This window comes from Athene noctua, chromosome 1, assembly GCF_965140245.1.
Source record: "Athene noctua chromosome 1, bAthNoc1.hap1.1, whole genome shotgun sequence".
NCBI lineage: Eukaryota > Metazoa > Chordata > Aves > Strigiformes > Strigidae > Athene > Athene noctua.
The window spans coordinates 4,562,949-4,586,195 of record NC_134037.1 but is presented as its reverse complement, the minus strand read 5'-3'; the positions used below and the strand labels follow the sequence as shown (position 1 = coordinate 4,586,195).

The following is a 23,247-nucleotide window of genomic DNA, read 5'->3' as shown; positions in this document are numbered from 1 at the left end:
TACATACAATTAAGTTACTTCTTCGAGTGCAGAATCTTAATATCTGTTTTAACAAAACTTCTGTTAGTTCTGAAGACTTTTGCTTTGTATTCACGTGGGTGATATTTACAGGACAACTGGATTGCTCATCAGGATGACTTCAACCAGCTTCTGGCTGAACTGAATAATTGCCATGGACAGGGTGAAACAGGTAGGTTCATGCTTTGCTCAATCAGATGCTGGAAGCTTAGCAGAGTTTCCATTCTCTGTCTTAAAAGGCTAGCTGAGGCCCAGTCCTTTAGGCTGCTAATAGTCTCCTTGCTGAGACTGACAACTCTCCCTTCTCCCCCCAAATCTCTGGGAGCAGGACATGTTGCCATCCGTGACCATGCTCAAGTTGGTCTGCCTGGATATGTAGATCTCAGTGGATCAGGTTTGCTCTCATTAAAGGCTTTTTGCTGGGAAAAATTTTGAATTTGTTTATTTTATCCAGGACCACAACACAGGTGATCCTTTGCTGGGATTTACTACAGCAACACTTGTTTCTTTATAAAGCAACCAGAGCCAATATGAAGGCTCATAACACAGTCTCTCACCATTGCAATGCGTTTGCTCTCCTAACAGTCACGCCTGGTTTCCATGCTCCAGTGATTGCTTAAATACCTACTTTTCCTGTCCTCAGAGAGCTGCTTCTTTGCTTTTGACTCAGAGTTATGCATCTCTGTTTTGAGTGCAGTATAATGTGATTTTTGTAGCCCTGATGTAGAGCACACAAGTGGGGAAACTGCACAACTTTCCCAAAAGAGCTATTTATAAAGTCCCTTCATTTTGAAAAGCTTTACACAGTTTGACCTTGGTTTGTAAAAATGAAGTTATACAAAACTGATGGGTGTGAGCTTACAGAAAGAATTGTACACACCAAAGGGTTTAACATCTCTTCGTCAGTTAGACTCAAGTTTAAACTCTGATCATATAGCTAAACAACTCTCTGGAGTGTTGTTAAACCAAGGGCTGCCTGTCCACGTGCTGCTAATGGCAGAATTGCCAGCTCAGTGAATTTAGCAACTGTCCATTCATTCATTCTTAACATTTGAGCACAGAAGGTTTTCTAGGAGAGGAAAGGTAGAAAGAACAGGAGAAAAATCAGTTAAGAAGGATCAAACTTGCTGTCAAATCCTAGAGAACTAGGATTAAAATTCTGAACCTGATGCTTTAAAATCACCTTTTTAAAAATTGCTGTATAAGTTATCCCTGTGCATTGGAGCCCTAATCCTGGTCTGAGGCCACACAGTGCTAGGTGCTGTAGTTGAAATCCTCAAGAAGTAGAATAGCATAGTGTAGGGAAATTCCAAAAGTTCCTTTCCACCTTTATAACTAAATCCTACCCAAGTTCCAACTTGAGCCATGGGAAGATCAGTTAGGTGTAACTGGTGGGAAACCTGCAAACTGGTGAGCAGAGAGCTGAAGTGACTTGCCCAAGGACACAGTGAGTCAGCACAGAGGCAGGCCTGTTGAGCAAGGCTGTCTTGTTCCTAAATCCGCACAGTATTCCCTGGGTCATCTGCACTTGATGCAAAGTGGTCCCTGAATACCGTATTCCTCCCTGTTTTTCTCGGTTATTTTCGCTTGGTCTTTTTAGGAGCTGGGACAAGAGTTTTCAATCACTGAGGACAGATTTGGGTGCACGTTGAAAATTCCCAGTGAGAATCACATTTGGTGATTTGCAGGCTGCAAGCGTTGCTCTGAAACTTTTTTTTTTTTGTCAATTGTTTAAGCTGGCAAAACTCATCCAGATAACTCTGCCTGCAGCTGTGCTACAGGATCAAATGTTACACTATTGGCCATCATCCAGTTTCAAATTGCATTAAAAGTCAGCTGAAAAACTTCATTGTTCTTAAATAACTGGTGTAGTTGCCAGAGTTGGATTGCAATTAGAAATCGGGAAGGAAGGGCCCCGTGATGGTTCGTATGCCAACATTCAGATACCCTCGATGTACATAGTTTTAGCTTTCCTTTTTTTTTTTTTTTTTTTTCTAGCTGAGCACCTAGTGAGGAGCTTTGATTTCTGGCTTTTTTGCTGGGATATTAAGTGATGATGACTCTGCCCCTTTCTTCGTAAAATGGGGCGACAACATTCTGGCCATGTCTGTAACGTGCTTTGAAATGTTCATCTGTATCAGATTTGCTACAGTAATGACACGTGGCTTTACTGCTATGACTACATTGCTTTAAAAAGCACATTAATACTCCTGCAGTGCTTGCTCAGTTTGTCAGAGGGTTTACCAGTCACTAGGAGACGCAGGGATGTACCTACCTGTGCACTGCAAGTGCCAGCACGTTTCAGTAGTGAAATTCCTCCTTGAAGGCACAAGGCGGTGCTGCTGCCCCTTTCGCTGCAAGAATAAATTGGCAGAGGAAGCTCTGGAAATCCTTTGCTGTGTAACGTTGCCTTCGGTACAAGTGGATCAGAGAGCAGGCTCAAAGTGCCTCTCTCTGGTCAGGATATTTGAGTTGTGACGCTTGCTTTCCCCATAGACCCTTTTTATTGAGGATTTTCAAGTTGACTGCAAACTCTGTCTAAAACTGGGTTTATTAGTCCTTCGCCTTCACGTTAGGGCTTAGTGTATAAATGAAAGAGTAGATGTCAGACTGCTTGTTGGTAGTCAGCTCTCCCACTGCAGGCTGCAGATTTCATTTTTATGTCAATGACTTTATTGTCAGGTGACACCACCTATCAAGCAGTGAAGTGCTGTAATTCCAGTGTCAGAAAAGCTTGGTCTGCAGAGCTTTCAGGGGTGGGATCATATGAAAAAGGTGACTCAACTTGGCTCTGGGGGTATGGGTTGATTTCCGTACCCATCCCAGTCACCACTGGGAGAGAGAAAACCATCTCACCGGAGTAGCCTTTTCTAGAGTTAGAGAATCCTGTGGTGCCTATTTATTGTTAGGGTAGGACTAATAAAGGAGTTATTAACCAGACAGCAGGTTACCTCCTTCTGAGAATTTCTTTTAAATTAGCAGGCTCTGTGGTTGCAAAAAGGACATCTGTACCTGTAAAATAACCTGCCACAGCGCAGGATCTTGATAGCTCAATAGTTCAATAGTTAGACTAACCCTTCACATGGTTTTGACCTCTACAATCTAACATCCTCCCAAACAACTCCTGAGTGAATTTGGGACTTAGCCAACCCCAGAGACCATTCCCAGTGGACAGTTTAGATGCAGCCCATCTTCTGGAAGCTAGGAAAATTAAATAATATGGATGTGGCAATTTGTTCTAGCTGGCCTCAGGGACAGAAGAGCTTTGCCACCCATTTAATTTCTTTACACAGATGTATCAGACTATGTCCAGATAGAAGCACTTCACGAGGAGTGTTAGAAGTGGAAAGCCTTTCTGTTTGGTTATTTTTTTTCCCTTTTTCTTTCTATCCAGTCAGGTTCAGTATTTAATTTTGTACTATTTCTTACATCTTTCTCAGGCTCTGACACTGGAGGTAATTTGTAACAAACAACACAATAAACCCTGACCTATTTTTCTTTTCTTACCGTCGAAATGGTGTTAAATTAGAATTTGCCTTTGACCTGAAGTACCTGTATCTGCTTTTTCAAATTACGTTAGACTGGAAATGGGAAGGGAAGGGGATGTGGCAAAAAAAACCCCCACCCAAGCAGTAACATGTCTCGGACAAAACTTACAGTGCTTCCTTCAGTAATATATTATGATATGTAGTGAGACTTGGTTTTGAGAGAGAAAGTTAAATACACTGATGTTTGAATTTGGTGGTTAGAGCGCCTCTAATAGGCTTGCAACCTGTTTGGTTTGTTTTTTCTAGAGTCCTCAGTGAATAATCAGAAGAAGACATTCAGCCTTGAAGAAAAATCCAAATCTTCCAGGAAACGTGTCCATTACACGAAGTTTGCAAAAGGTAAGAGGAGTTTTGTCGTTTCATAAGCTCTAGCCAGGATTAGAAAAAACCACATGTGTCAAGGTGATCTGTTGCCTTCTGGGGTCTAAATTTGGCAAGTAAATCTTGGTTTAGAAATACACCCTGCACCAACTTAAAGCTATAATATGCTGTTCCTCTTTATTTGGACAATATTGGCTGGCTTTAGGCTGATATTGTTAAATAAAACAATTTCTATCTGAAATAACCATCAGCTGGATAAAGGAACGATGAATATTCTGAGTGGTTTGTTCGCGAGCAGAGGATGGGAGGGAGAGGCAAAGGTGAGAATAGAGTCACTTGGGCATCTGCATGACACTATCCTCTGCAGTCTCCGATAACTCCTGCGGAGAGATCATGTGGGTAAGATCAGTGATCAGATTAGACCTGAGTGCAGGAAGAGGAAAGCCCTCTTACGTCTACCAGTTACTTTGTTGGATAAATTAGGATAGTGATTGGTGGCCAGAAAAACTATATCAAGAACTTGTGGCATTTATTAATTTCTTTATTTCTTAGTCATGACATTATTTCAACCATCCCTGGTTTTGGCTCTTGACAGTTGTTCAGTCCCTTGCTCTGTTTCTGTGTCGGCTGTGTTCCCCTTTCACACACCCATGCACACATGGTGTGTGCATACATATGTTTCAGTGTATGAAGAGGATCAGTTTCCACTAATGGCTAATTTATTAAACTTAAAGCTCTGTGTAGTGTTTTCTGATAGCAAATGCCTCTGCTAAAACAGAGGTAATTGACGTCTGAACGGAGGCCAAATTCTGATATTGGTGTTTGGGATTTTTGATTAAATAATTCAGCCTTGAAGTCAAACATGTTAACATGACCCTGCCGCTTTACGACGTTAAACAATGAAATTGGGTCAGGGCTTGCAAATACAGAGGCTGTGGCCTGTTTGAGGTAGTAGCAAAGAGGATTTATTTTGATTTGGAGTTAACCTTTTACTAAATATAGAGAAAAAAGCAGTGTCTTTTAAGCATGTTAAATATGAAGCAAGGCTTTCATGTTTAACAGTATCGCTTATTTGTTTGGTTGCAGTGTTTCTATAAGGTAGGCCCCTGTTTGATTGTACATTCTGTGGTCTAAAACAGGGAAATTGTCCTTTTTCAGGGAAAGAGGAAAAGTTATTTGAGAAAGGCTAATGTTGTGGCCCCGATCCTGCTTCCTTTTAGACTAAACAAGACGAGCTCACACAAAAGCGGGAGAAGGGAGCAGCAACGATAGAAAATGCAGTTTCCGTTTCTGGTGCTGTTTTGTAGCCTCACTGCTGGAGGAACATAGGCACCACATAGGCTTAGGAGCCACGTTTGCGTCTGGGAAACACGCACCATTAGGAGATAGAGACAGTGATTTCAGTTGCTTTTCTAGTAGCTGTTCCACTGTGAAGCTGCAAAAGAGTTGGACTGTCACCTAAGTTGGTTTTCTATTAGAGAATGCAAAAAGAGAGGGGATGTATTTGGAGGGGAAAGGCCTAGAAAGAAAGCATAGGGTGGGAGAAGGAGCAGCAGGATTCTAAGTGTCATGTTCCAAGCTTTGGCCAAGATAAAATTGAAAACAGCCACCAGTCTCATCCAGCTAGCTTGGGTAATGGCATCTAGAGGCTGCACAGTGAGTGAGACACCAGAAAGCTGCGTAACATTTTCTCCTCTAGGTTGATGTGTCTGCTTACCCTCTGTGGGCAGTTAAGGATCCTGAGAAGAAGAAACAGGTGGAATAGTCTGATTTATTTTTTTTCTGTCTGTTACAAGTACTTAGATTCATTTTGAGGTCAGTGATTTTGGAATCAGGAAATCAAGTGGAGTAAGACCCCAGGAGGCTCCTAATAAGTTGACTTATCTGGGCTAATTTTCTTTCTTTAACTTTTGCTGACTTGTTTAAAAAAATTTTCTGAGACAAGCTGTGGACAACGCAATGTAAAGGCTTCTGCACTGTGGAATCAGCTAAACTTTTGCCAGTATCTCAGAATATTACATCACGCCCTTTTGCTTCCCCCTCTCTGCTCTGTGTCTGATACTCAGACAGCCACACAACAGTCAGATGGGAATAATAGTCCTGCTGGAACTCAGAGAAATCTTTGCTTCACCCTTGAAATTGTTTAAAGTTGGAATAATCCAGTGTGTTGCAGAGATGGAGTTTTTGCTTTTCAGAAGCAATTTCATGAATCAAAGAAAAGTCCCCACTGAGTAAAGATGGATTTTTTTTTTTTTTTCACTGTATGGAGGAGCTATAAGTCCCTAACTCTGTCAGAGACAGGAAATTCTCATGAGAATCCAGAGATGTGCAGTTTCTCCTTGAACTTTTCTTGTGTGTAGGAGGATACAACTCTTCTTTCCCTTTAGCATAGTGCAGGCTGCTCCCCTCCTGTTGCTATACCAATTGCAGCATCGAGTCGGGGGAACCAAGCTGCTGTTTTGTTTCCCTGTGGGCATACACCAGCCGGCTGTGGTTGTCTCCTCACCAGCCTTTCTCCCTCCACAGCCACACATTTCCTATTGTACGTGGGAGTCGTGGTCAGCCTTCATATAGCATCTTTAACATCCTCCTGATTTTTGTTCACCTCCAAAACCAATTTCTCTACCTCTGTGGGTCACAGTTTGTGTTATCAAAATGCACCCGTCATCACCAGGTATGAAGGTTGTGGGATTTTATTTTTTTTTTTCTTCCCCTTGCCCCTTTCAGGTAAGGATCTCTCTTCACGCAGTGAAGATGACCTGTCCTGCATATTTGGGAAGCGACAGAAGAGTATGAAGACACAGGTAAACAAGAGGCTTCACCTTTTTCTCGTTTCCTTGCGTGTTTTTGTTGTAAGGGAAAAACATTTAAATGTCTTTTTGCTAATGAGATTACCACATGCCCATCAAAAGCAAAGGGTCTTCTGCCTGTGAAATTACTGTTGTTTCTATGTGAAGGCTGCAGGTGGATGGCTGTGCTCTGAACCATCAGGAAATAAGAGTGAATTTCATACATATTTTTATGAATCATTGTGACATAACTTCTTTGGAGTTAGGAATCTTCATTATTTTAATTTTACAGTTGTTAAGCAATATACATTGCAAAGTAGATCAGTTTTGCTTGATGTGAAAGTTGCATAAATATCCAAAATAAAGTTTGACGTTCAGTAGCAACTGGCCGATTTCTGCAAACTGCCCTTATTTTCACAAGAATTGGGAAAGGCTGAGCAGCTGCAAAGTCTTGCTCATCTTTGAACAAAGGATTCAAAGGTGGCTTGAACACTGATAAATATTTAATGAGGAGACTTTTCCCCAACTTTGTGTAAGGAGATCAAGGTTCGTACTAGCACTTATTTATGTATTCATTAGCATTTTGCACTGCAGAGAATAGGCCTGCTATATCAGTATATAAAATAACAGACTTACACTGCGACATGAGTAATGTATCCAGAAAAATTCTTTGGAAAAATAACATCTACAAAAGTACGAATGAATATGTTGCAAGAATTGCCCTGTTGGTTTGGAGGTCTTTGAAGTCTCTTGTCTAGAGGGAAGGATGGGGCCTGAACTTCGATGGAAATTTCTGAAATACCATATGTGTGTTTGACACCTTGCTCATTGTGCAATACTCTTGAAAATTGTTCTGTAACTTCACCGTAGGCCACTGTGAACTTTGGGAGAAGAGGGACAGGGAGAAGAATGTGCCAAGAGACACTGGATAGTAGTGAAAGTAAGCTTGTAGCTGTGTAAATGCAAGGCAGAATGACAAGGGAGCTTGTGAAGACAAATAGTGGTCCACTGGGGATTCTTTGCTGGAAAAAACTCTTACTATAAGATAAAGAACACTGGTAGGGTGTCTTGAACAGTTTGAAGGATCTGGTCTTGCCATTATCCCATATAGTGTTACAATTTCAGTGGATGTGCTGTAGCTTTTAAAGTTACTGGTAAGACAGAGAAAAATGTCGTCTGTTTTCTGAGTACTGTTCTCTAAGCTACAAAAAATACAGTTACAGTTAATTAATCTGCGAGGTTAGAAGAAATGTAAACAAATTAAGAACTGTCCTGTCTTGTCTGCCACTGTGAAAAACAGTATGAACCTTTGTTACAAGTCACATGGTTTGGCTTGAAAGGTGAGAGCTTGGGAGGAGGCCATCAGCCACAACAGAACCCATCTGAACTTATTACTGTCTTGAAATAAGCATTTGGGGACTTCACGTCTGTGAAAGCTGTTAAAGGTCTCGAATGCTGTAGGTAAGCCTGCACCGTCAGAGTCCCCTTGATTAACACTTCTGATGGCCTAAATATGCCATGGATCTGCTTCTTAGCTCCCTTGCTGCCAGATCAATATGAAGCCAGACAAACTGGGATTTAATGCAAACCAACAGTGTTGTGGTAAAGGGAGTAGAATTTGCCCACCCGTGAGTTGTCCCAAATAGTTGGTTTTGTTTTATCAGTGTATCCAGCATCTTTTGAAACTAAAGGTAAGTTTGGAAAGTGCTGTTGCTTCTTCTGGGATTTATCCCTGCAGAGCACTTGTTCTGCTGTTGATACACACTGCAGATCACGTGCATTTATGGCTGCTTGTGAAGGGTATATGTTTTTGCATGCTCTTGCTAATTCCTTGACCGACACAGTGGTTGGCTGATGACTACTGGGCAGATTTCCTTTTTCCCCTCACTGAACACTAAGCTAATGGGTCAAGGTTCTGGCAAAAAGTCACAGACTGTTCCCTGTTAAGCACCCAGATTTCCACATGCAAATACAGGCAGGAGGTAATGTAATTTGGAGTTGCATTGTTGTCTTCTGGCTACCGTCTGCTGCTAAGCAGCCACAGGGAGAGAAAGCCAGAGGCAGCACAATTGCTTTTTTTTTTTTTTTTTCCACCCCCCCCCCCCCCTCTTCTTTTCTTCATGGATCAGAGATCTGTGGAGTTTGCACAGGCCCTCCAGCTCTAAGCAATTTCATTTCATTGCACCCATGAACTCTCATGATCCCTTTCCATCATGTTCCACAGCCTGGTCCTTAAGGTGGCACAAATGGAACCTGTGAGGATTTGCAGTGCTCTTCTCTGTGTGTGTTTGCATTCTGTTTTGAAATTCCTAGGCGCTGGACATTTCCCTGATGTGGCAGAGAGTGCACCACGGGAGCAGGAAAGTGCTGTCATTGTCCTGGAAGCGAGTTGTTTGTATCTGCTCCCGTGTAGAGATAATGTAGGAAGAGTCCTGGTGTCCATCAGAGCCCTGGGGTATGCCTTCAGGCTCTGGTACGCTGCTGTCCCTGTTCAGAGTAGATGAACACCTTCCATACTCACATAGGTGCCAGAGCTGCTACTCTCAATTCATCTGATTGCATGTTCCCAGCTGTAGTTGCACCCGAGCTGATATATGGAAGCACTAGTTATGTACTAATCGTGTAGCTTGAAGTCCTATCTGTAAGGTTCTTTCTGAGGTACTAGATTCCTGCTCTTTTTTGGGAGGTGCAGTTTGAGAAGCATTCCGTACAGATTTGATTTGGACTGAATGGCCTATCCTCAGCTCAGGTAGACTTGTCATTTCACTCTTAATCTTTTGCAAAGATATTCAGCATAATTCTTTTTCCCGTATTTCTAGTTGTTGCCATCCAGGATCAGAACTATCTTGGATACAACTTCATGGAGAGGAGGTGCAGGAGCTGCTTTTTATAGAATCACAGAATTACTGAGATTGGAGGAGACCTGGAGGTCGCTGGACCAGTCACCCCGCTCAGAGCAGCAGGTTCAGCTACAGCAAGTTGCTCAGAACATTGTCCAGCTGAGTTTTGACTATCTCCCTGTCTTAAAGCCTCCAACTTAAGCCTCTGACAAAATTCAGTGGATGGATGAAAAAGATCACTTAAGGAGCAGAAGGTGGGGAACATTTTGGAATAACAAAACGCTTACACTGTAAATGGACTCAGTTGGGTGATCATTTGCAGTTCTGTAGGCATCAGAGACACAGTGGAAGTTACGGAGACATTTAAAGGATATATGCCACTGATGGCATTGTGGCCAGGTTTTTCATCTGAGTGAGTTGTAGAGCTTCTTTTATTTCTAAGAGCTGTTGTACTCGTGGCCGTTGAGCTGTTCTGTTTCTACAAGGGGCCTAACAGTAGATCCTGGCAGTGGTATTACATTGATGCTCATTGGCACCATCGTACTAGGTCTGGTTAGTTGGTGTCACACCTAACTGTGTTCTTAAAGATTAGGAAAAAGGGAGAGAGGAAAGCGAAACCCAGGAAACTCCATCTGTGTTTATGGTCGAATGGAAACTAGTGGAAGGGCTCAAGGCTAAGTGACATGATCTCTGGACCAGCAAGATAATCTTGGCTCTTCTGAAGTGCTTGTAAAAAATATGTCGCCTCTGAACTGCTGCTGTGATAAGTCCTGGCTCAACAAATCACAGAGACACTGTTCCAGTTAGTCGTGTTCAGTCTTTTGTAGTATGGCCATTAGCAATCATTTTATGATCTTGACCTGTGGAGTAGTCTTTGGCAGAAGATGTTTTGTGCTAGCTCCGTCTGGGCTGTCTTAACTGTGGAGACTCACTTTTTAACTGTGTCAGTAGCCTAGGACTGATCTGGCTAATGGATCTTTTCTCTTGTTTCAGTCTGACACTACTGCAGTAAGTGGGGATGTTGAAATTTGGATTATCTACCTTATCAAAGGAAGAGGGAGTTGGCTACAGGATTGTAAAGATTGCAAAAGAGTGGAATTGCAAAGGATATGGAAGGAAATGCTTTTTGTCTCTAAGGGTCGAAAGGAGTTTCTCTAGAAGTAATAAGACTGAGATCTTAGTTTAAGCTGTTGTTTTGATGATTCTGGGATATGTTACTAATCATAGGCACTTGCAACCTTGAATTCTCCCGAACGTTAAACATAACGGTACTTTTTTTAAAAAAAATTATTTTTGATAAATCGTGTGTGCAGCTAAAACCTCCATAATAAACTACACAGGGACCTTTGTTTAAAAAGAAAAATATAAGTCAGAAAAACGGGGGGAAGAAAACAATGGCTGGGCTTCAGAGTGGACCTAAATTGAAAACGTCTGCAGTTTTTTCCCAGGGAGAGTAAGTGATCGAAAATATTGAATTGTAATTATGATGCTCTCTGGAGACCTGCAGTGAGGACCTGTTTTGCAGGGTAAGATTTGCCAGCCTTTTTTTGCCCCCCACATTCCCTCTGATTTTCTCACTTGCTTAGGAACACTGGGAGCTGGGGAGACAGAAAAACAAATTCCATTAGTTCCTATCTGGTTGAACTTCCTGGAACCCCCACTATTTTTTTTGCTTCTCAGAATTTCCTTCCTCCATCCAGCTGTGTTTCCTGATGAAGCCTTATCGCTGGAGAAAATGCTCCTGAGTGAGACTGAGGATTTGGGAATGAGTTACAGACAGTCCCAACTTGGTTGCTGAACAACATGATTCTGGCACTGATTTCGCTTTGGGGGCTGGGGGAGTAGTTGTGGTTTGCTGGCACATTTGTAATAACTCTGAGATACGTAGAAAACGGAATGTTTTGCATCCATCTCACTTCCATGTCTCAGGCCATTTGATGAGTAATCAGCTTCCTCCAAATTTCTGTAACTTGGATGTAAACCTGCGTAAGTTCCCTTAAACCACCTAATCCAAGTAGCCTGAAAGTCTCAAGTTAGTGGTGATTTCTTCCGTGTTAGTCATTAGAAATGTAACTATCCACCCTGTTGCTTTTTCACTTTTTTTTTTTTTCTTTTAAATCAGGAAATTGTCTTCTGACACATTTTGCAGAACTTCCTCAACTGACTTACATTTCCCAGCACTTATCAGCAAAGCATGTTGACTAATCTTAAGGGACATAACTGAAAATCCATTAAAGTCTGGCTCTGCCATGGGCTCATTGAAGCTATGGGTAAACTGATATAATTACCTACACCTCAACTTTCTCTCTGCAAAATACCAGTCATGATACTGATATTTGTGGGGTTTCACCATTGTGACTTCTAGGCAAGTTGCAAGTTTAGTCTGTTGGATTTTTTTACCTGTGACGATCTCTGTTGCAGCGGTAGCATATAAATTAATTTGCTGGGTGATTGGGTTGGTTGGTTTTTCAGCAATGTCAGGGAACAGAAAACTGCAGAAGAGAAAAATTAGTTAAAAATTAACTTGGGTTTTTCACTGGAGACCACAGCTAGCCTGAAGTATTTGGGACTGAGAAGCAGAACAGAAAAAGGACATCAAAAACCTGGAGAGAGTCCAAAAGGATTTAGTAAAAGGGGTGACGGGGTTAGAGGGCATGTCCTAGAAGGAGAGAGTGGAGGAACTGGATACGTTCATCTCAGAAGAGAGGCAGAAAAAAGATGACCTCTCTGCCTATAAATATCTGAGGGTCGGGGGGAGGGAGGAACAGAGGAAGGGAAGGGATAGTAATCAGGGTAGGCAAAAGCCAAGAATGGTACTGGGAGTGAGAACTTCAGTTAGAAAAAGGAAGACACAAGCTTACTCTTCAGCAGGTTTCTTTGCAGTGATGTCAGCGGGGCAGTGGAAGAGTCTCCTAAGGGAAATCCCAGCTCCTTAGTAAGTGACGCCAAGAAGAAAAAAAAAAATTAACACTTTTAGACCCATTGGAATGGGCAAAGCTGAACTGGTTTAAATAGAACAACTCCCAACAAGTCATTCTGTGAGGAGCTCTAGTACTGAAGCTTGTTTCCTGTGGTTGTGTTGTGCTTGGATTCTGTGTGACTAAAGGAGATGAGCTCATGCTGAAATCCCTGTCCGTGTGCACACTGATCTGTTGGCCTTCTCTGTCCAGCTGCCTGTTTTCATGAAATATTTTAGTCTTAATGTCTTTGAAATCTCTAAGCTTCTGCTAGGTTGAATTAAAAAGTTGCTGGAGAGAAAGGAGTGTATGATGTACACAAATGTCTGGGCAGAATGATTATGGAACCTTTGCTTCCTTAAGAAATCAGAGTAAAAATATAATTGCTGTCAGTGTGTTCCGGAGGAAGACAGTAGGAAAACATTGAGATAGTGTCTTTAACATATTTCCTTCTTTTTTTATTATACATTTATTGTCAGAATAATTGCATTTTTAGAGGAACCGAGTATCTTGCGCCTAGTTATTATAATTATCCCCAGGCTACAGAATTTGTTAGATTTGGGGTTAAAATTTAAAACACAGTGTTTATTCCTATATATGACTTGACCATTTTATCACGGGAATATGTAATGTGATGTGTGTCATTGGCAAAAATGAATGTAACATTTTACCAAGGATCAAGGCAAATGAAAACAAAAGGTGGGATTTAATCCCACTCAACTTTATTGCTAGAAGATCTAGGCATCTTCCTCAGACTCCCATCACTAGTGATGAGGCACAGGTGCCCAAACAGATACGTTCATTGTGTTCAAAGATGGTAAAGATGTATGAAGCTGAACCCTTCCTAGAGATATGTGCCTCTTCACTGATCGTAGAGGACATCTAACAGTGAGGTGCATCCTATCCAAGAAGCTATATTCTGAATATATTCTATTTCAGTGCAAAAGCTGTGTTACTGCTCAACCCTCTTGACCTATTCAGTTCTTTTAAATTTTTATTTTAACGTTGATTAGTGGGAAGGGGTGGGTGACCTAGTGGCAGAGTCTGCAAGACTATAATGGTGCTTTTACACATTGAGTATCCCCAGGAACCTGCTTCTGATTGGAAAGGTTTCTGTCAGCCTCTAGTTTACTGCTTCTTTGACCAACATGTCCTACTCATTACAGGTTTTTAGAATTGTGATCTAAGAAATGGTGACGCTCAGCTGACAGCGGCTTAGTTCTCCTTGACTTTGATGGGAGCTCGCTGTGTTTTGCAGCATCACTGTTAAGAGTATCATTAGGTATAAGGTTTGTGTGTTCATCTGCTTAGGGTCTTTTTCTGACCATTTGAGTAAAATGCATTAAAATTACCATCAGCAAGGGCTTTTTATGACGTCTGTAGTACTGCAGTTACTTCTTCAGCCTCTCCTGTTTTGCTCTGCAGCATACCATGGAGTCTTAACAGCCATAAGGATCATTTCCAAAAAAAAGGGGGAAAAAAAGCCCCAAACCACGATTCTGCCAGCAGTTAGCAATACAAGGCCTTTCCCCATGCTTGATGAGCAACCAGGATAGGTTGGTGCCAGAAATTCATAAGGTGGACAGCATGACAATACAGCTGAAGGGCTAAATGCATCTTCAGTGTACACCAAGTGGTATAGAGCAATTCTGGCAGCACAAAACTGCTTAAAGCGGATCTAAAACCCTGTTGCTTCGAGCTGGTAACTTGTAAAGCCGTATATAACAAGTCAGAAAAACAACGAATTAGCTCAAGGTGTTAATTTGGGCCATATTTTTAATACTTCTTCACGCAGATGAGTTGTTCCAGGAGCACCGGTAAAAATTACTTTACCCAGCATGGTGTCCTAGTAGTGCTTTTGATAAAAGGAGGAAGAGCAGAGTATTGATGTTTTGTTGCCTATTCTATAAGCACCTTGTTAATCAACTGAGGATAAATTATTGCTGTTCAGATATCAGCAGAGAGGGAGAGGAGGAGACATCTCCTGATCTGGAAGAAACGGTGCTTTTTTCTTCTCTCTTCATTGGAGAAGAGTCTTGCCTCTAGTGTTAGTTCCTTCGGGGGGTTGTTAGGAACAGAAACAAAACTGGGGGGAGCTCTTTTGATTTATCTTCTTTCCTTCCCTTTTGGTCACTTCGATAGGCTTAAAGAGCCGAGTTGGCTTTAATGTGTTACCATTAGAGACCATGCATTAGCTGGAATAAACCATCATGCCTCACAGTGAAAAATATCCCTTGATTGGCTAATTAATCAGTCAAAGGGGAATGACATGGCCCTCGGCTTGAGGGACTCTGCTGCACAGGTAAACAGGTCATTGATAAATGGTTTACCCACAAATTCATATATCAAGAAAACTTAGTCATTTTTTAACTACACTTTGTGTGAAAGCTGCACTGCATTTTTGGAGGTGTATTTTTGCTGCCTTTGCTTTTTGCATTGTGGGAATTTTTAGGTTGTGAAAGTTATCAAGAGGAAAAGCCCAAACAGAACTTTGTTACCACTGTCGTTCTTCTGTTTTCTGAATTGGAAAAGAAACCCTCAAGGGTTTTTTTCTCCCCCACTCCCCCCCCCAAGATGGGAGGGGGAGGAAATCATTGTCGGCTTTGTACTGAGATTGAGTGGGTCTCTAATCAGAAAGGCTCATAGCTTTTTGTCATTTAAATATACTGAGACTGCTCAGTGGGTCGTATCCAGTCCTCAGGCACTGCATGAACAAAGCCAACATCCATAAATGGGTCTAAAGAAATAATTGAGGAAAATATATAAAGTAAGATTCAGATCTGTGTTGGTACAAGACTTCATCTTACCCAATTCAGTTAGTACTGGGTTTTGGCATCTGTATACTGAATCTTGTCATCTGTATACTTTATAACACCTTATCCTGAAAAGATAGTTCCCCTGTGGGATTCATCTCTGAGAGTTTAAAAAAAAAAAAAAAGGGGGGGGGGGATCCAGCTCTAAACGAAATTGCATAAAAATGATCCAGAACTACTCTTATACATGGGATGTGTTAAACAGGGTTAAAGCAGTTTAATCATGTAAGGAACCATAAACCAATAATGTTTGGCATAGCTGCTTAACTGGGTGCACAAAACATGTCCTAAGTGTGTTTTTTTTCTTTTTTTCTTCTTTTTTTTTTTTTTTTTTTCTTTGCCTGTGTGTATACTGTGAGAAGGTAATATACCAATACCTAAGAATATGGACCTAGCTAATAGGGAATAAAGTTAACCTTATTTTTGTCATGTGTAATCCCTTCCTCCCAAACAGCCCTTGTCATGGGCCTGTACTTTATAGGACAGCTTTGTTTTGTTTTTCCTTTTAAAAATATTTGTCTGATCAAAGAGCTTTCTTAAAAAAAAAAAAAAAAATTAAAATTCCAGTGCAGTAGTTCAAAACAAGGAAAAGTATGGTTTTTGATCCTATCATAACAGGATTTGTATATGGAAGTGTGAACTAAGCAGGTGGCTTCCTGTTGATTTTAAAGCCAGGTGGGCAAGTTCTTGAAAACGAGTTGATCTCAGAGTCTGCTACCTGCCCTGCTTTCCCTGGTGTCCTGGTGCAACAGTATGCTGCCTGCTCTTTCCTTCTGCTGGTGTAGCACAGAGCCAAGATGATGGTCCTTTGGAAAAAGAAAAAAAAAGCATATTCCTCGGTGTGCGAGGGGCAGGGGTAGTGTGAGATGGCATTTGGGATTGGTATCTGGGAATAATACTGCTGTGGGAATGAGAGGAAAATAGCAGCATGTGTTCTCTCTCAGAACTCAGGGAATAGAATACATTTTGTTACCCACTGAGAAGGCTGCTGGATCCACTCAAATAGCCTGCAGAAGGACTGGATGTTCAGAAGTCTTATTTTTTCTGCCTTTAGTTATTAAAGGGTGTCTAACCTTTCTCCAAGGGTGTCTTCTGATTTTGGCTCATCAAACTGATGATGGAGCTGCTAGTTGGTTCAGATGGGTTAAGCAAACCAGAAGTTGGAGCAAAATGATTCAGCCTGAGAAAGTGCTTAAAATCAAAGAAACAAGCTTTTCTACTTTCAGTCCAATATTTCGACTTCTCTGCTGAATTGTTCTTTCTTCAGCTGTGAGCATTTTCTTTTTTTCCTCTCTAGTCAGGAGAAATACCTAGTGCTGGAGTGTGACTTAAGGATAAACTTCCCCATCAGGGTAACGTTGTGAATATATGAGGTACTCCCTCCTCTCTCTGACCTCACTTCAGCTACCTGACACGTTTGAAAAGTTTGGCAATTTGAAGTTAATTTGGGCTCATTTGAGTTTTCTCAAGGTTAAGAAATCCATTGTCTATGTTTTTCCACATATCTACAGCCTCACTTTTACAAACTGTCAGCAGTCCCTGTGTGTTTCCTTCGAATAACTGTGGTGTTGCCATATATATATATTGGCAAATGTGAACTGCTAATGAATGTCTCTAATTTTACCATCTGCTAATGACTGCATGTATCTTTCAGTTAAGAAAAGAGGATGAGTATGATGGAGAAGATGATCATGCAGTGGAATAGTAGTTACCTTCCACTCTGCTTTAACATCATCTTTAAAATTATATATAATCTGCCAGTATATTGATGATGATGCCTTACTCTTCTCAGAATACTTTGGGAGAAGGACCTCAGATTTGGTGTTAAGGATGAATATTGTCCACTTTTGATTGCTAAACCAGGTTATCTGTTTTTGAGAGGAGAGAGCGAGGAAGCGAGCGTCGAGCGTCTAACAGCTGAAGTAAGCAACAGAAAAGGGAATGGAGGGGAGCTCAAACAAACCTGAGTTTTGCTGAGTTAGAAAGTGTTTGGGTACTGTACCGTACAGATTCTGAAATTTCCGTGCACGTAACAGTGTCTGAGCTCTTCCCTGCACTGGATTAAGGGATGTGACGTCTGTCTGTTGTGCGTAGTTTGTTCTTTGTCTCCTTGGGGGAAATTGGTTGTGCGTTCAAGTGTTTTGATTTGGCAGACTCTCAGTAATACGAACCCAGTGGGTATTAGTGAAGACAAGTTGAAGTGTGCTCTGGCTTTGGAGCAGAAGATGATGCTGTCTGTGATAATTAATTTCTGTGGAAGTTTGTTTTAAGTTTGTGGTGGACCTCCAGAAGGTTCTGCATAGATGAGTTTTAATGTGCTGGTAGAAAATGCTTGTGTGCTTCAGGATCCGGAATCACCAGGACTGTTTTGGTGACCAGCTCGCACTTGCCTCAGCTGAAGTTAAGCACTGATGCTTCGTTGGATGGCCCTTACACCAAACTTTAAGCACCCATGAAAAGGGCAAGACCAGGGATGGTTTAACCGTGGATAGTGGAGTGGACAGAGGGTAAGAAGTGTGACTGTCCACAGAATTGAAGAGTTCTGATAATTTAGTTCTTTCTTACTATTTTTGTTTTGCTGGGGTTTATTTCAAATCTGCTCTATTCTCACCATGAACCGATTTCTTCTGGGTGCTGGGACATGTTGACAGCAGCAGAATCGAACCCAGCTGAGGCTAACTAGATCCTGTGTTACAGGTTGTTTTTTAACGAATGAAGAGAAGATCAAAAATATTGTCTGCCCTAAAAATCCTATTTTCCAGAATATTGAAGAATTTAAATGTCACTCAGTACTTCAATACTTGAAAGAAAATTACTTATTCTCAATACTTTTTTACAAAGAAATTTCTGTAAGCTTGGGAGTAGAAGAAAGTCGCTGTAGTACAGCGAGTTAGTCAAAGGCTAATGCTAATTAGGAAATTCTTTCTAGTTCACGGAAAATATGATCAAATTTCTTGGGAAAATTTCTAAAAAAATTATTTCACTTCAAAACAGTGTCTGTGTCTTGCAATTAATATTTGCAGTCAAAGAAGTAGGAATTACTACAAACGTCTTGTGGTCAAGTGCAAGCTTGAATGTGCTTTTATTCATTAGACCACTATATCTCATAATGGAGTAAAAATCTTAGATGAAGGAAAAAAATCATCCAATTTTAGTTATTAGTTCAGGTAACCCTTTGTGTCTATATATTTGATGTCTTATATTAATATATGAATGTGGTTCATGTATTTCTAAGAGAAAAAGGGGAGCAGTGTAAGTAATTAAGCAGGAGGGTTTTGTTGATCCTCCTACCTCTCGCTGACCTTTAACTCTTAACAGTGTTCAGAAAGCATCTTAGTCTGTATCAGACGCTCCAAGGTACCTGGAATTCCTCCTAGGTTTAGCTGTTATTCATTAAAATAGCTGTAAAGTCCTCTGGGTAGCAGTAGATGTGGAATTTGACTGCAACTACTAATGTATTAAGACACGGAGATGTTTGGTATGAAAAGTGTTACAGCCAGCAGCAAAGACAGCTTCTTGAATCCTGTTTTGATGCACAGCATATCAGGGACTACTAACTCTATACACCATCGCTGTCACATTCAAGCAAAAGCTGTTTCCTCCAACAATTCTCAAATTATCTTAGAGCTTCAAGTCTTTATTTACTTGCCTGGCTCAGCTTGTCCCAGTATCAGGTCCTTAATCAGTAAACAACACATTTAGCCCAGTGGGTTATTAAGTTTTCTAAATACCTTCCTCTTCTATGTTCTCAATCTGTCCAGTAATGGCATCAGTTCAAAACTCAAATTGTTCCATGAAGACCACCATAATAGTCTGCTTATATAAACCTTTTGGTGCTACTCAGCTTGAATCTGGGGCAGTGATATAATGAAACACATGACTGTCGGGTTATCCAGTTCTCAAGTTTGCTTCTACCTAAAAATGTTTCTCCTCCTGAATTGAAGAATGAATGTTCTGTGGGGAGCAATTCAGTGTTGGCCGAAGTGACCTAATTTCAGCCTCTTAATATCTGTGACTGTGCTAATGCTGAAAGCTTAGGCATTCATTTACATTGCATCTTAAAAGCAGGGAGAACACTGGGCCAAACTTTGAGGTGATGAGAGAAAATTGTGTAATCTTACACGTCAGCAAGCGACTGGAAGAGGAAGTTTTTTGTTGTAACTTGCACGCTAAGAAGTTAGAAGGCAAAATATCCCTATTTTAACTTATGCCTTGTTAAGCCTTCTATTAATTGCTGCTTTTAAACTCCTCTCTCTGAGCCCCTTTGGATCTGAGCATGTGATTTGTCTGTAGAGGACATCACCCCGCAGTGGATCCCAGGAATGTGGCTCAGGTGAGGCACAGCCAGCCTGTAGTCAGGGCTCTTTGATTTGCTTTCACCAATGTCCTACTCACAGGCTATGCAGCCTTGGGTCAAGTTACTTCTCTGCATCCCAATTTCACAATCACTAAATCTGGGGATGAGTCACATACCCCCATGTAGGTGGTATTAACCTAGTTTGTGTTACGTGTGTAGTTCTTCATGAAGTGCATTGAAATATTTAATGAAAAGTCAGAATGTGTCAGTGCAAAGTATATCCATACATGTTCAGTTCCTCCTGATGGTTATTTCTGGAGAAGTAGAAGAGCTGTTTGAATGTACCGTATGCGCTTACCTGTTTACCTTTTGAACTTTACAGCTATAATGCCTATAAAAGCTATATTGTGGTTTTAGGACATTGTAACTTAATTAAACTTTCAGAGATTCCTGAAGCGTGACTGTCTCCAGCTTTTCTGAAACCTGGTAAAAGCAAGGCTGTTTACATAAAATCTGAATGGGAGGGGGGAATGTGTTCCAGAGCACCACCTTGCTTGCACCACTGAGGGCGAGGGTATGTAACCCTGCCGACTTGTGAATCTTGGAAAGTTGAGGTCAAGCAAGAAGTGAAGAAGTATCTACCTGCAGGAGTGTTTGTATAAACGGTTGCTTCTGGTCAAGTGAAGTAGGCAGCCCTTGTTTTGACAGCTAGTACTTAATGTATCATTTGGGCTGCTGATTCTCTGACATCCATTCATTACAGCAGACCTCCTCTGACCAGTGCTTACCAACCAGAGCACTGCAGGGTTGGTTGTTTTTTTGGTTTTTTGGTTTTTTTTTTTTTCTTTTTAATAAGCCTAGTGTTTCTCAGTTACCAAATGGCAAAGGAATGCTGTGTGTAGCAACTGCAATGGATCGCATCCAAAGGCACAAAATATGGCCTGTTCCTTTTTCCTCCATTGTCGTAGGGAAATGGGTGTCTCCAAGAGACGCCCATCAGTACAGCCCTTGCTCTTCAGCAACAAAAGTCTGGGTGTTCTGATTTTAACACTTGCTACTAAAAAACAGAGGTTTGTCACTCCTGGCAACTGTCTTTACAAAAACACTGATAACAATAAAGGGCTTCATGCCCAGTGCTGGCTTGTGCTTGCTTTCTGGGAGTCTTCCAGCGTGGTGGTGATGCTGCCCCTCTGCTTTAGCCCACAGAGCTGTTCCTGGATGGCAGAACTCACAACGTGGTTTGGAGAGCCTGTCTGGTCCCAGGTGCCTTCTGTACCTCAAGGTCTAGCACCTCCACAGGCTTGATAACATCCGAAGCCTTGCAGGGCTATTGCAGATAACTGTTCAAATCACAGAATTAAAGTTCATTTAGTCTTGAAGCTTCTTTCCTTCCTGTATTAGTGGAACAAAATTCTCTTCACCCGAGCACAAAAGAATTTGGGTAAATTTATGAGGATGTAAGATATTTCTCTGCCCAGGAACCTGCCCTGCTGTAGTCAGCTGAAGAAAAACAGCCCGTGTATGCCTCGGCCACTCCAATATATAGTGTGGCTTCTTGGCTTAACATATCAGCAAGGTGGCTTTGCAGTAAGGTGACTGATTTAGAGGCAGATGTTCTTCAGTGCTGATTTTGTTATATAGGGATGACAGTAACCTTCAGCAGAGAGATGTGCAGAACTGGGTTTGCTGACACCTTCAGCTGCAAGATTTGCCAGTCAAAGCCCTTGGACTAGCACTGAGCCCAGACCATTGTGGGGCAAAGTCAAAAAATACTTGAAAGAGCGAGCATGGGGACATGGCAAGGCTGGCTGAAAGGGATGGGAACTGGTAGCACTCTCAGATGAAGTTTGCAAGCTTGGTAACTAGGAAAAATTATCTCGAGTTGATGTCAGGCAAGAAAATATTAGAATTTTGCCACATCTGTAAAGTACTTTTTGTAATACTTATTTTTCCAATAGGCTTTTCTTCTCTGGTTAGAATTTTTGAACCAATAGCTGCAAAACTCTTTTGTCCTAATTAGTAACCAGTTTTTCTGGATCCTGTCTTGTCAGACTGGTGGGAGAATTCTCTGTCTTCTTGGGTCTGAAGTCCTTGAAAGAAAACATGAGATTGCTCTCAAGGGAGAGTCATGGGGTTTAATACCACTTAAGGGCCCAGACACACAATCATCTTCAGGGTGTCATGCAAGAGGTACCCACTTAGCTTTCTTGTTTTGTCCTTCAGGATATCTTGTTGCTGTGGAGATTTGCTGATAATGATGGATGCAAGACAATATTCTCCAATTGTTTCAGAGTTAAGCTAGATGCCTAAAGTAGAGAGAGATTAATCCTAGCTGAGAGGTTAAATATAGTGATGTAACATCTAAGAAGCAGGGGAAGAGAAAAGCACCAGTGAAGGGCCATTTAACCCACTTAAGGTATGACCTGTGCATTTGAGGGTCACCTCTCTCCATTGAATATGATGATTTTGGCTTCCAGATTTAAAGCTTTCACTAAATATAAATATTTGGAGTGGTTTGAGCTTTGGGCTCAAAGCTCTTGGTGTATATACGTATGTTGCAAATATGTAAAAGCTTCGTATTATTTTCTTTTCCATATGGATGCTTAGGTAAGGCATTATGTTTGTGACAGTTTCTACCTTACAAATTTAGTATTACTAAAATGATTCAGTACACCAAATGTGCATAGGACCTCAAGGAACCTTGAAAGGGACCATGTGTATACAAATTATTCTGCAAATGAATGCCATTTTCTAACTTTACCATAGACAATTGATCCTCCTCTCCCTCTTTCTGAATCACTTTCCTTAACCAACTTCTGCAAATAAAAATACCTTTATGTAGGCAACCCAAGCAGAAAGCCTTCTTAAGACAGTAGCTTTATATGTCCAGTAATTTACAGGTGCTTTTTCCCCACTGTGCATCTCTGAATTGGTACCTGGTTCTTACCTGGGAGGGCATATTATTCACTTTTCTCTAACATTTGGGAAAGGGGGACATGCTACTCGTTTGAAAATCGTACCAGCTCCTTTATCACTGCCAGTCACAGTCAGCAACGCTGCATTCCCTGCTTGACACGAAGGAGGAGGTTTGCCCTGAATAAATATAGTAGATAAATGGTCTTTCTGTTCCTCAGAAGAATTTGGGCCACTTCTCAAAGTTGATGCCAGAAGTACAGTAGCAGAGTGGCATGGTTAAAGTTAATTGCACTCAGATTTTAGTTAAAAATCTAACTAGCTTGTCAGCTTTGAATTTATATTTTCACAGTTCACTAGGGAGTGGTAATAGGGAGGCTTTGATGTAGCTTGCTGTTTTTTGCTTTGTACCAAACGTTCCAAAGTTTAGTAAATAAACTTTGGGGCGGGGGGAGAGGAGGGATGAATAACAGCTTAAAGCCAGCCAGAAGAATCAGATATGCCCTCACTGAGGGGCAGCAGGGGCATCATAGCTGCATGGCTGGCATCTTAAAGGAGATTTTCATGGAGCACCAACGCTGAGCTGTCTAAGAAACAGCTCATCAGAGATTTGTTAATTAGGTGTTACTGGAGACTTGCTGAAACAGTGAAGCTGTGATGCACGAAGCACTACCTAATTAACTCTTTCATATCCCTGTAATATATTTGCTAGTTCTTTCCACTCAGGGAAACTGAGGCATGGTGGTTTAAT

General features: G+C 41.3%; 1 protein-coding gene across 1 annotated transcript in view; it reads left to right on the top strand.

The window, feature by feature from the left end:
* Positions 1 to 23,247, top strand: part of PINX1 (PIN2 (TERF1) interacting telomerase inhibitor 1) — a 61,844-nt gene that overhangs the window by 8,432 nt on the left and 30,165 nt on the right. Inside the window, exons 4-6 of the mRNA XM_074895464.1 lie at positions 112 to 190; positions 3,813 to 3,905; positions 6,615 to 6,691. Of these exons, the coding sequence (XP_074751565.1) occupies positions 112 to 190; positions 3,813 to 3,905; positions 6,615 to 6,691 (249 nt within the window). The remainder of the gene's footprint in view (positions 1 to 111; positions 191 to 3,812; positions 3,906 to 6,614; positions 6,692 to 23,247) is intronic.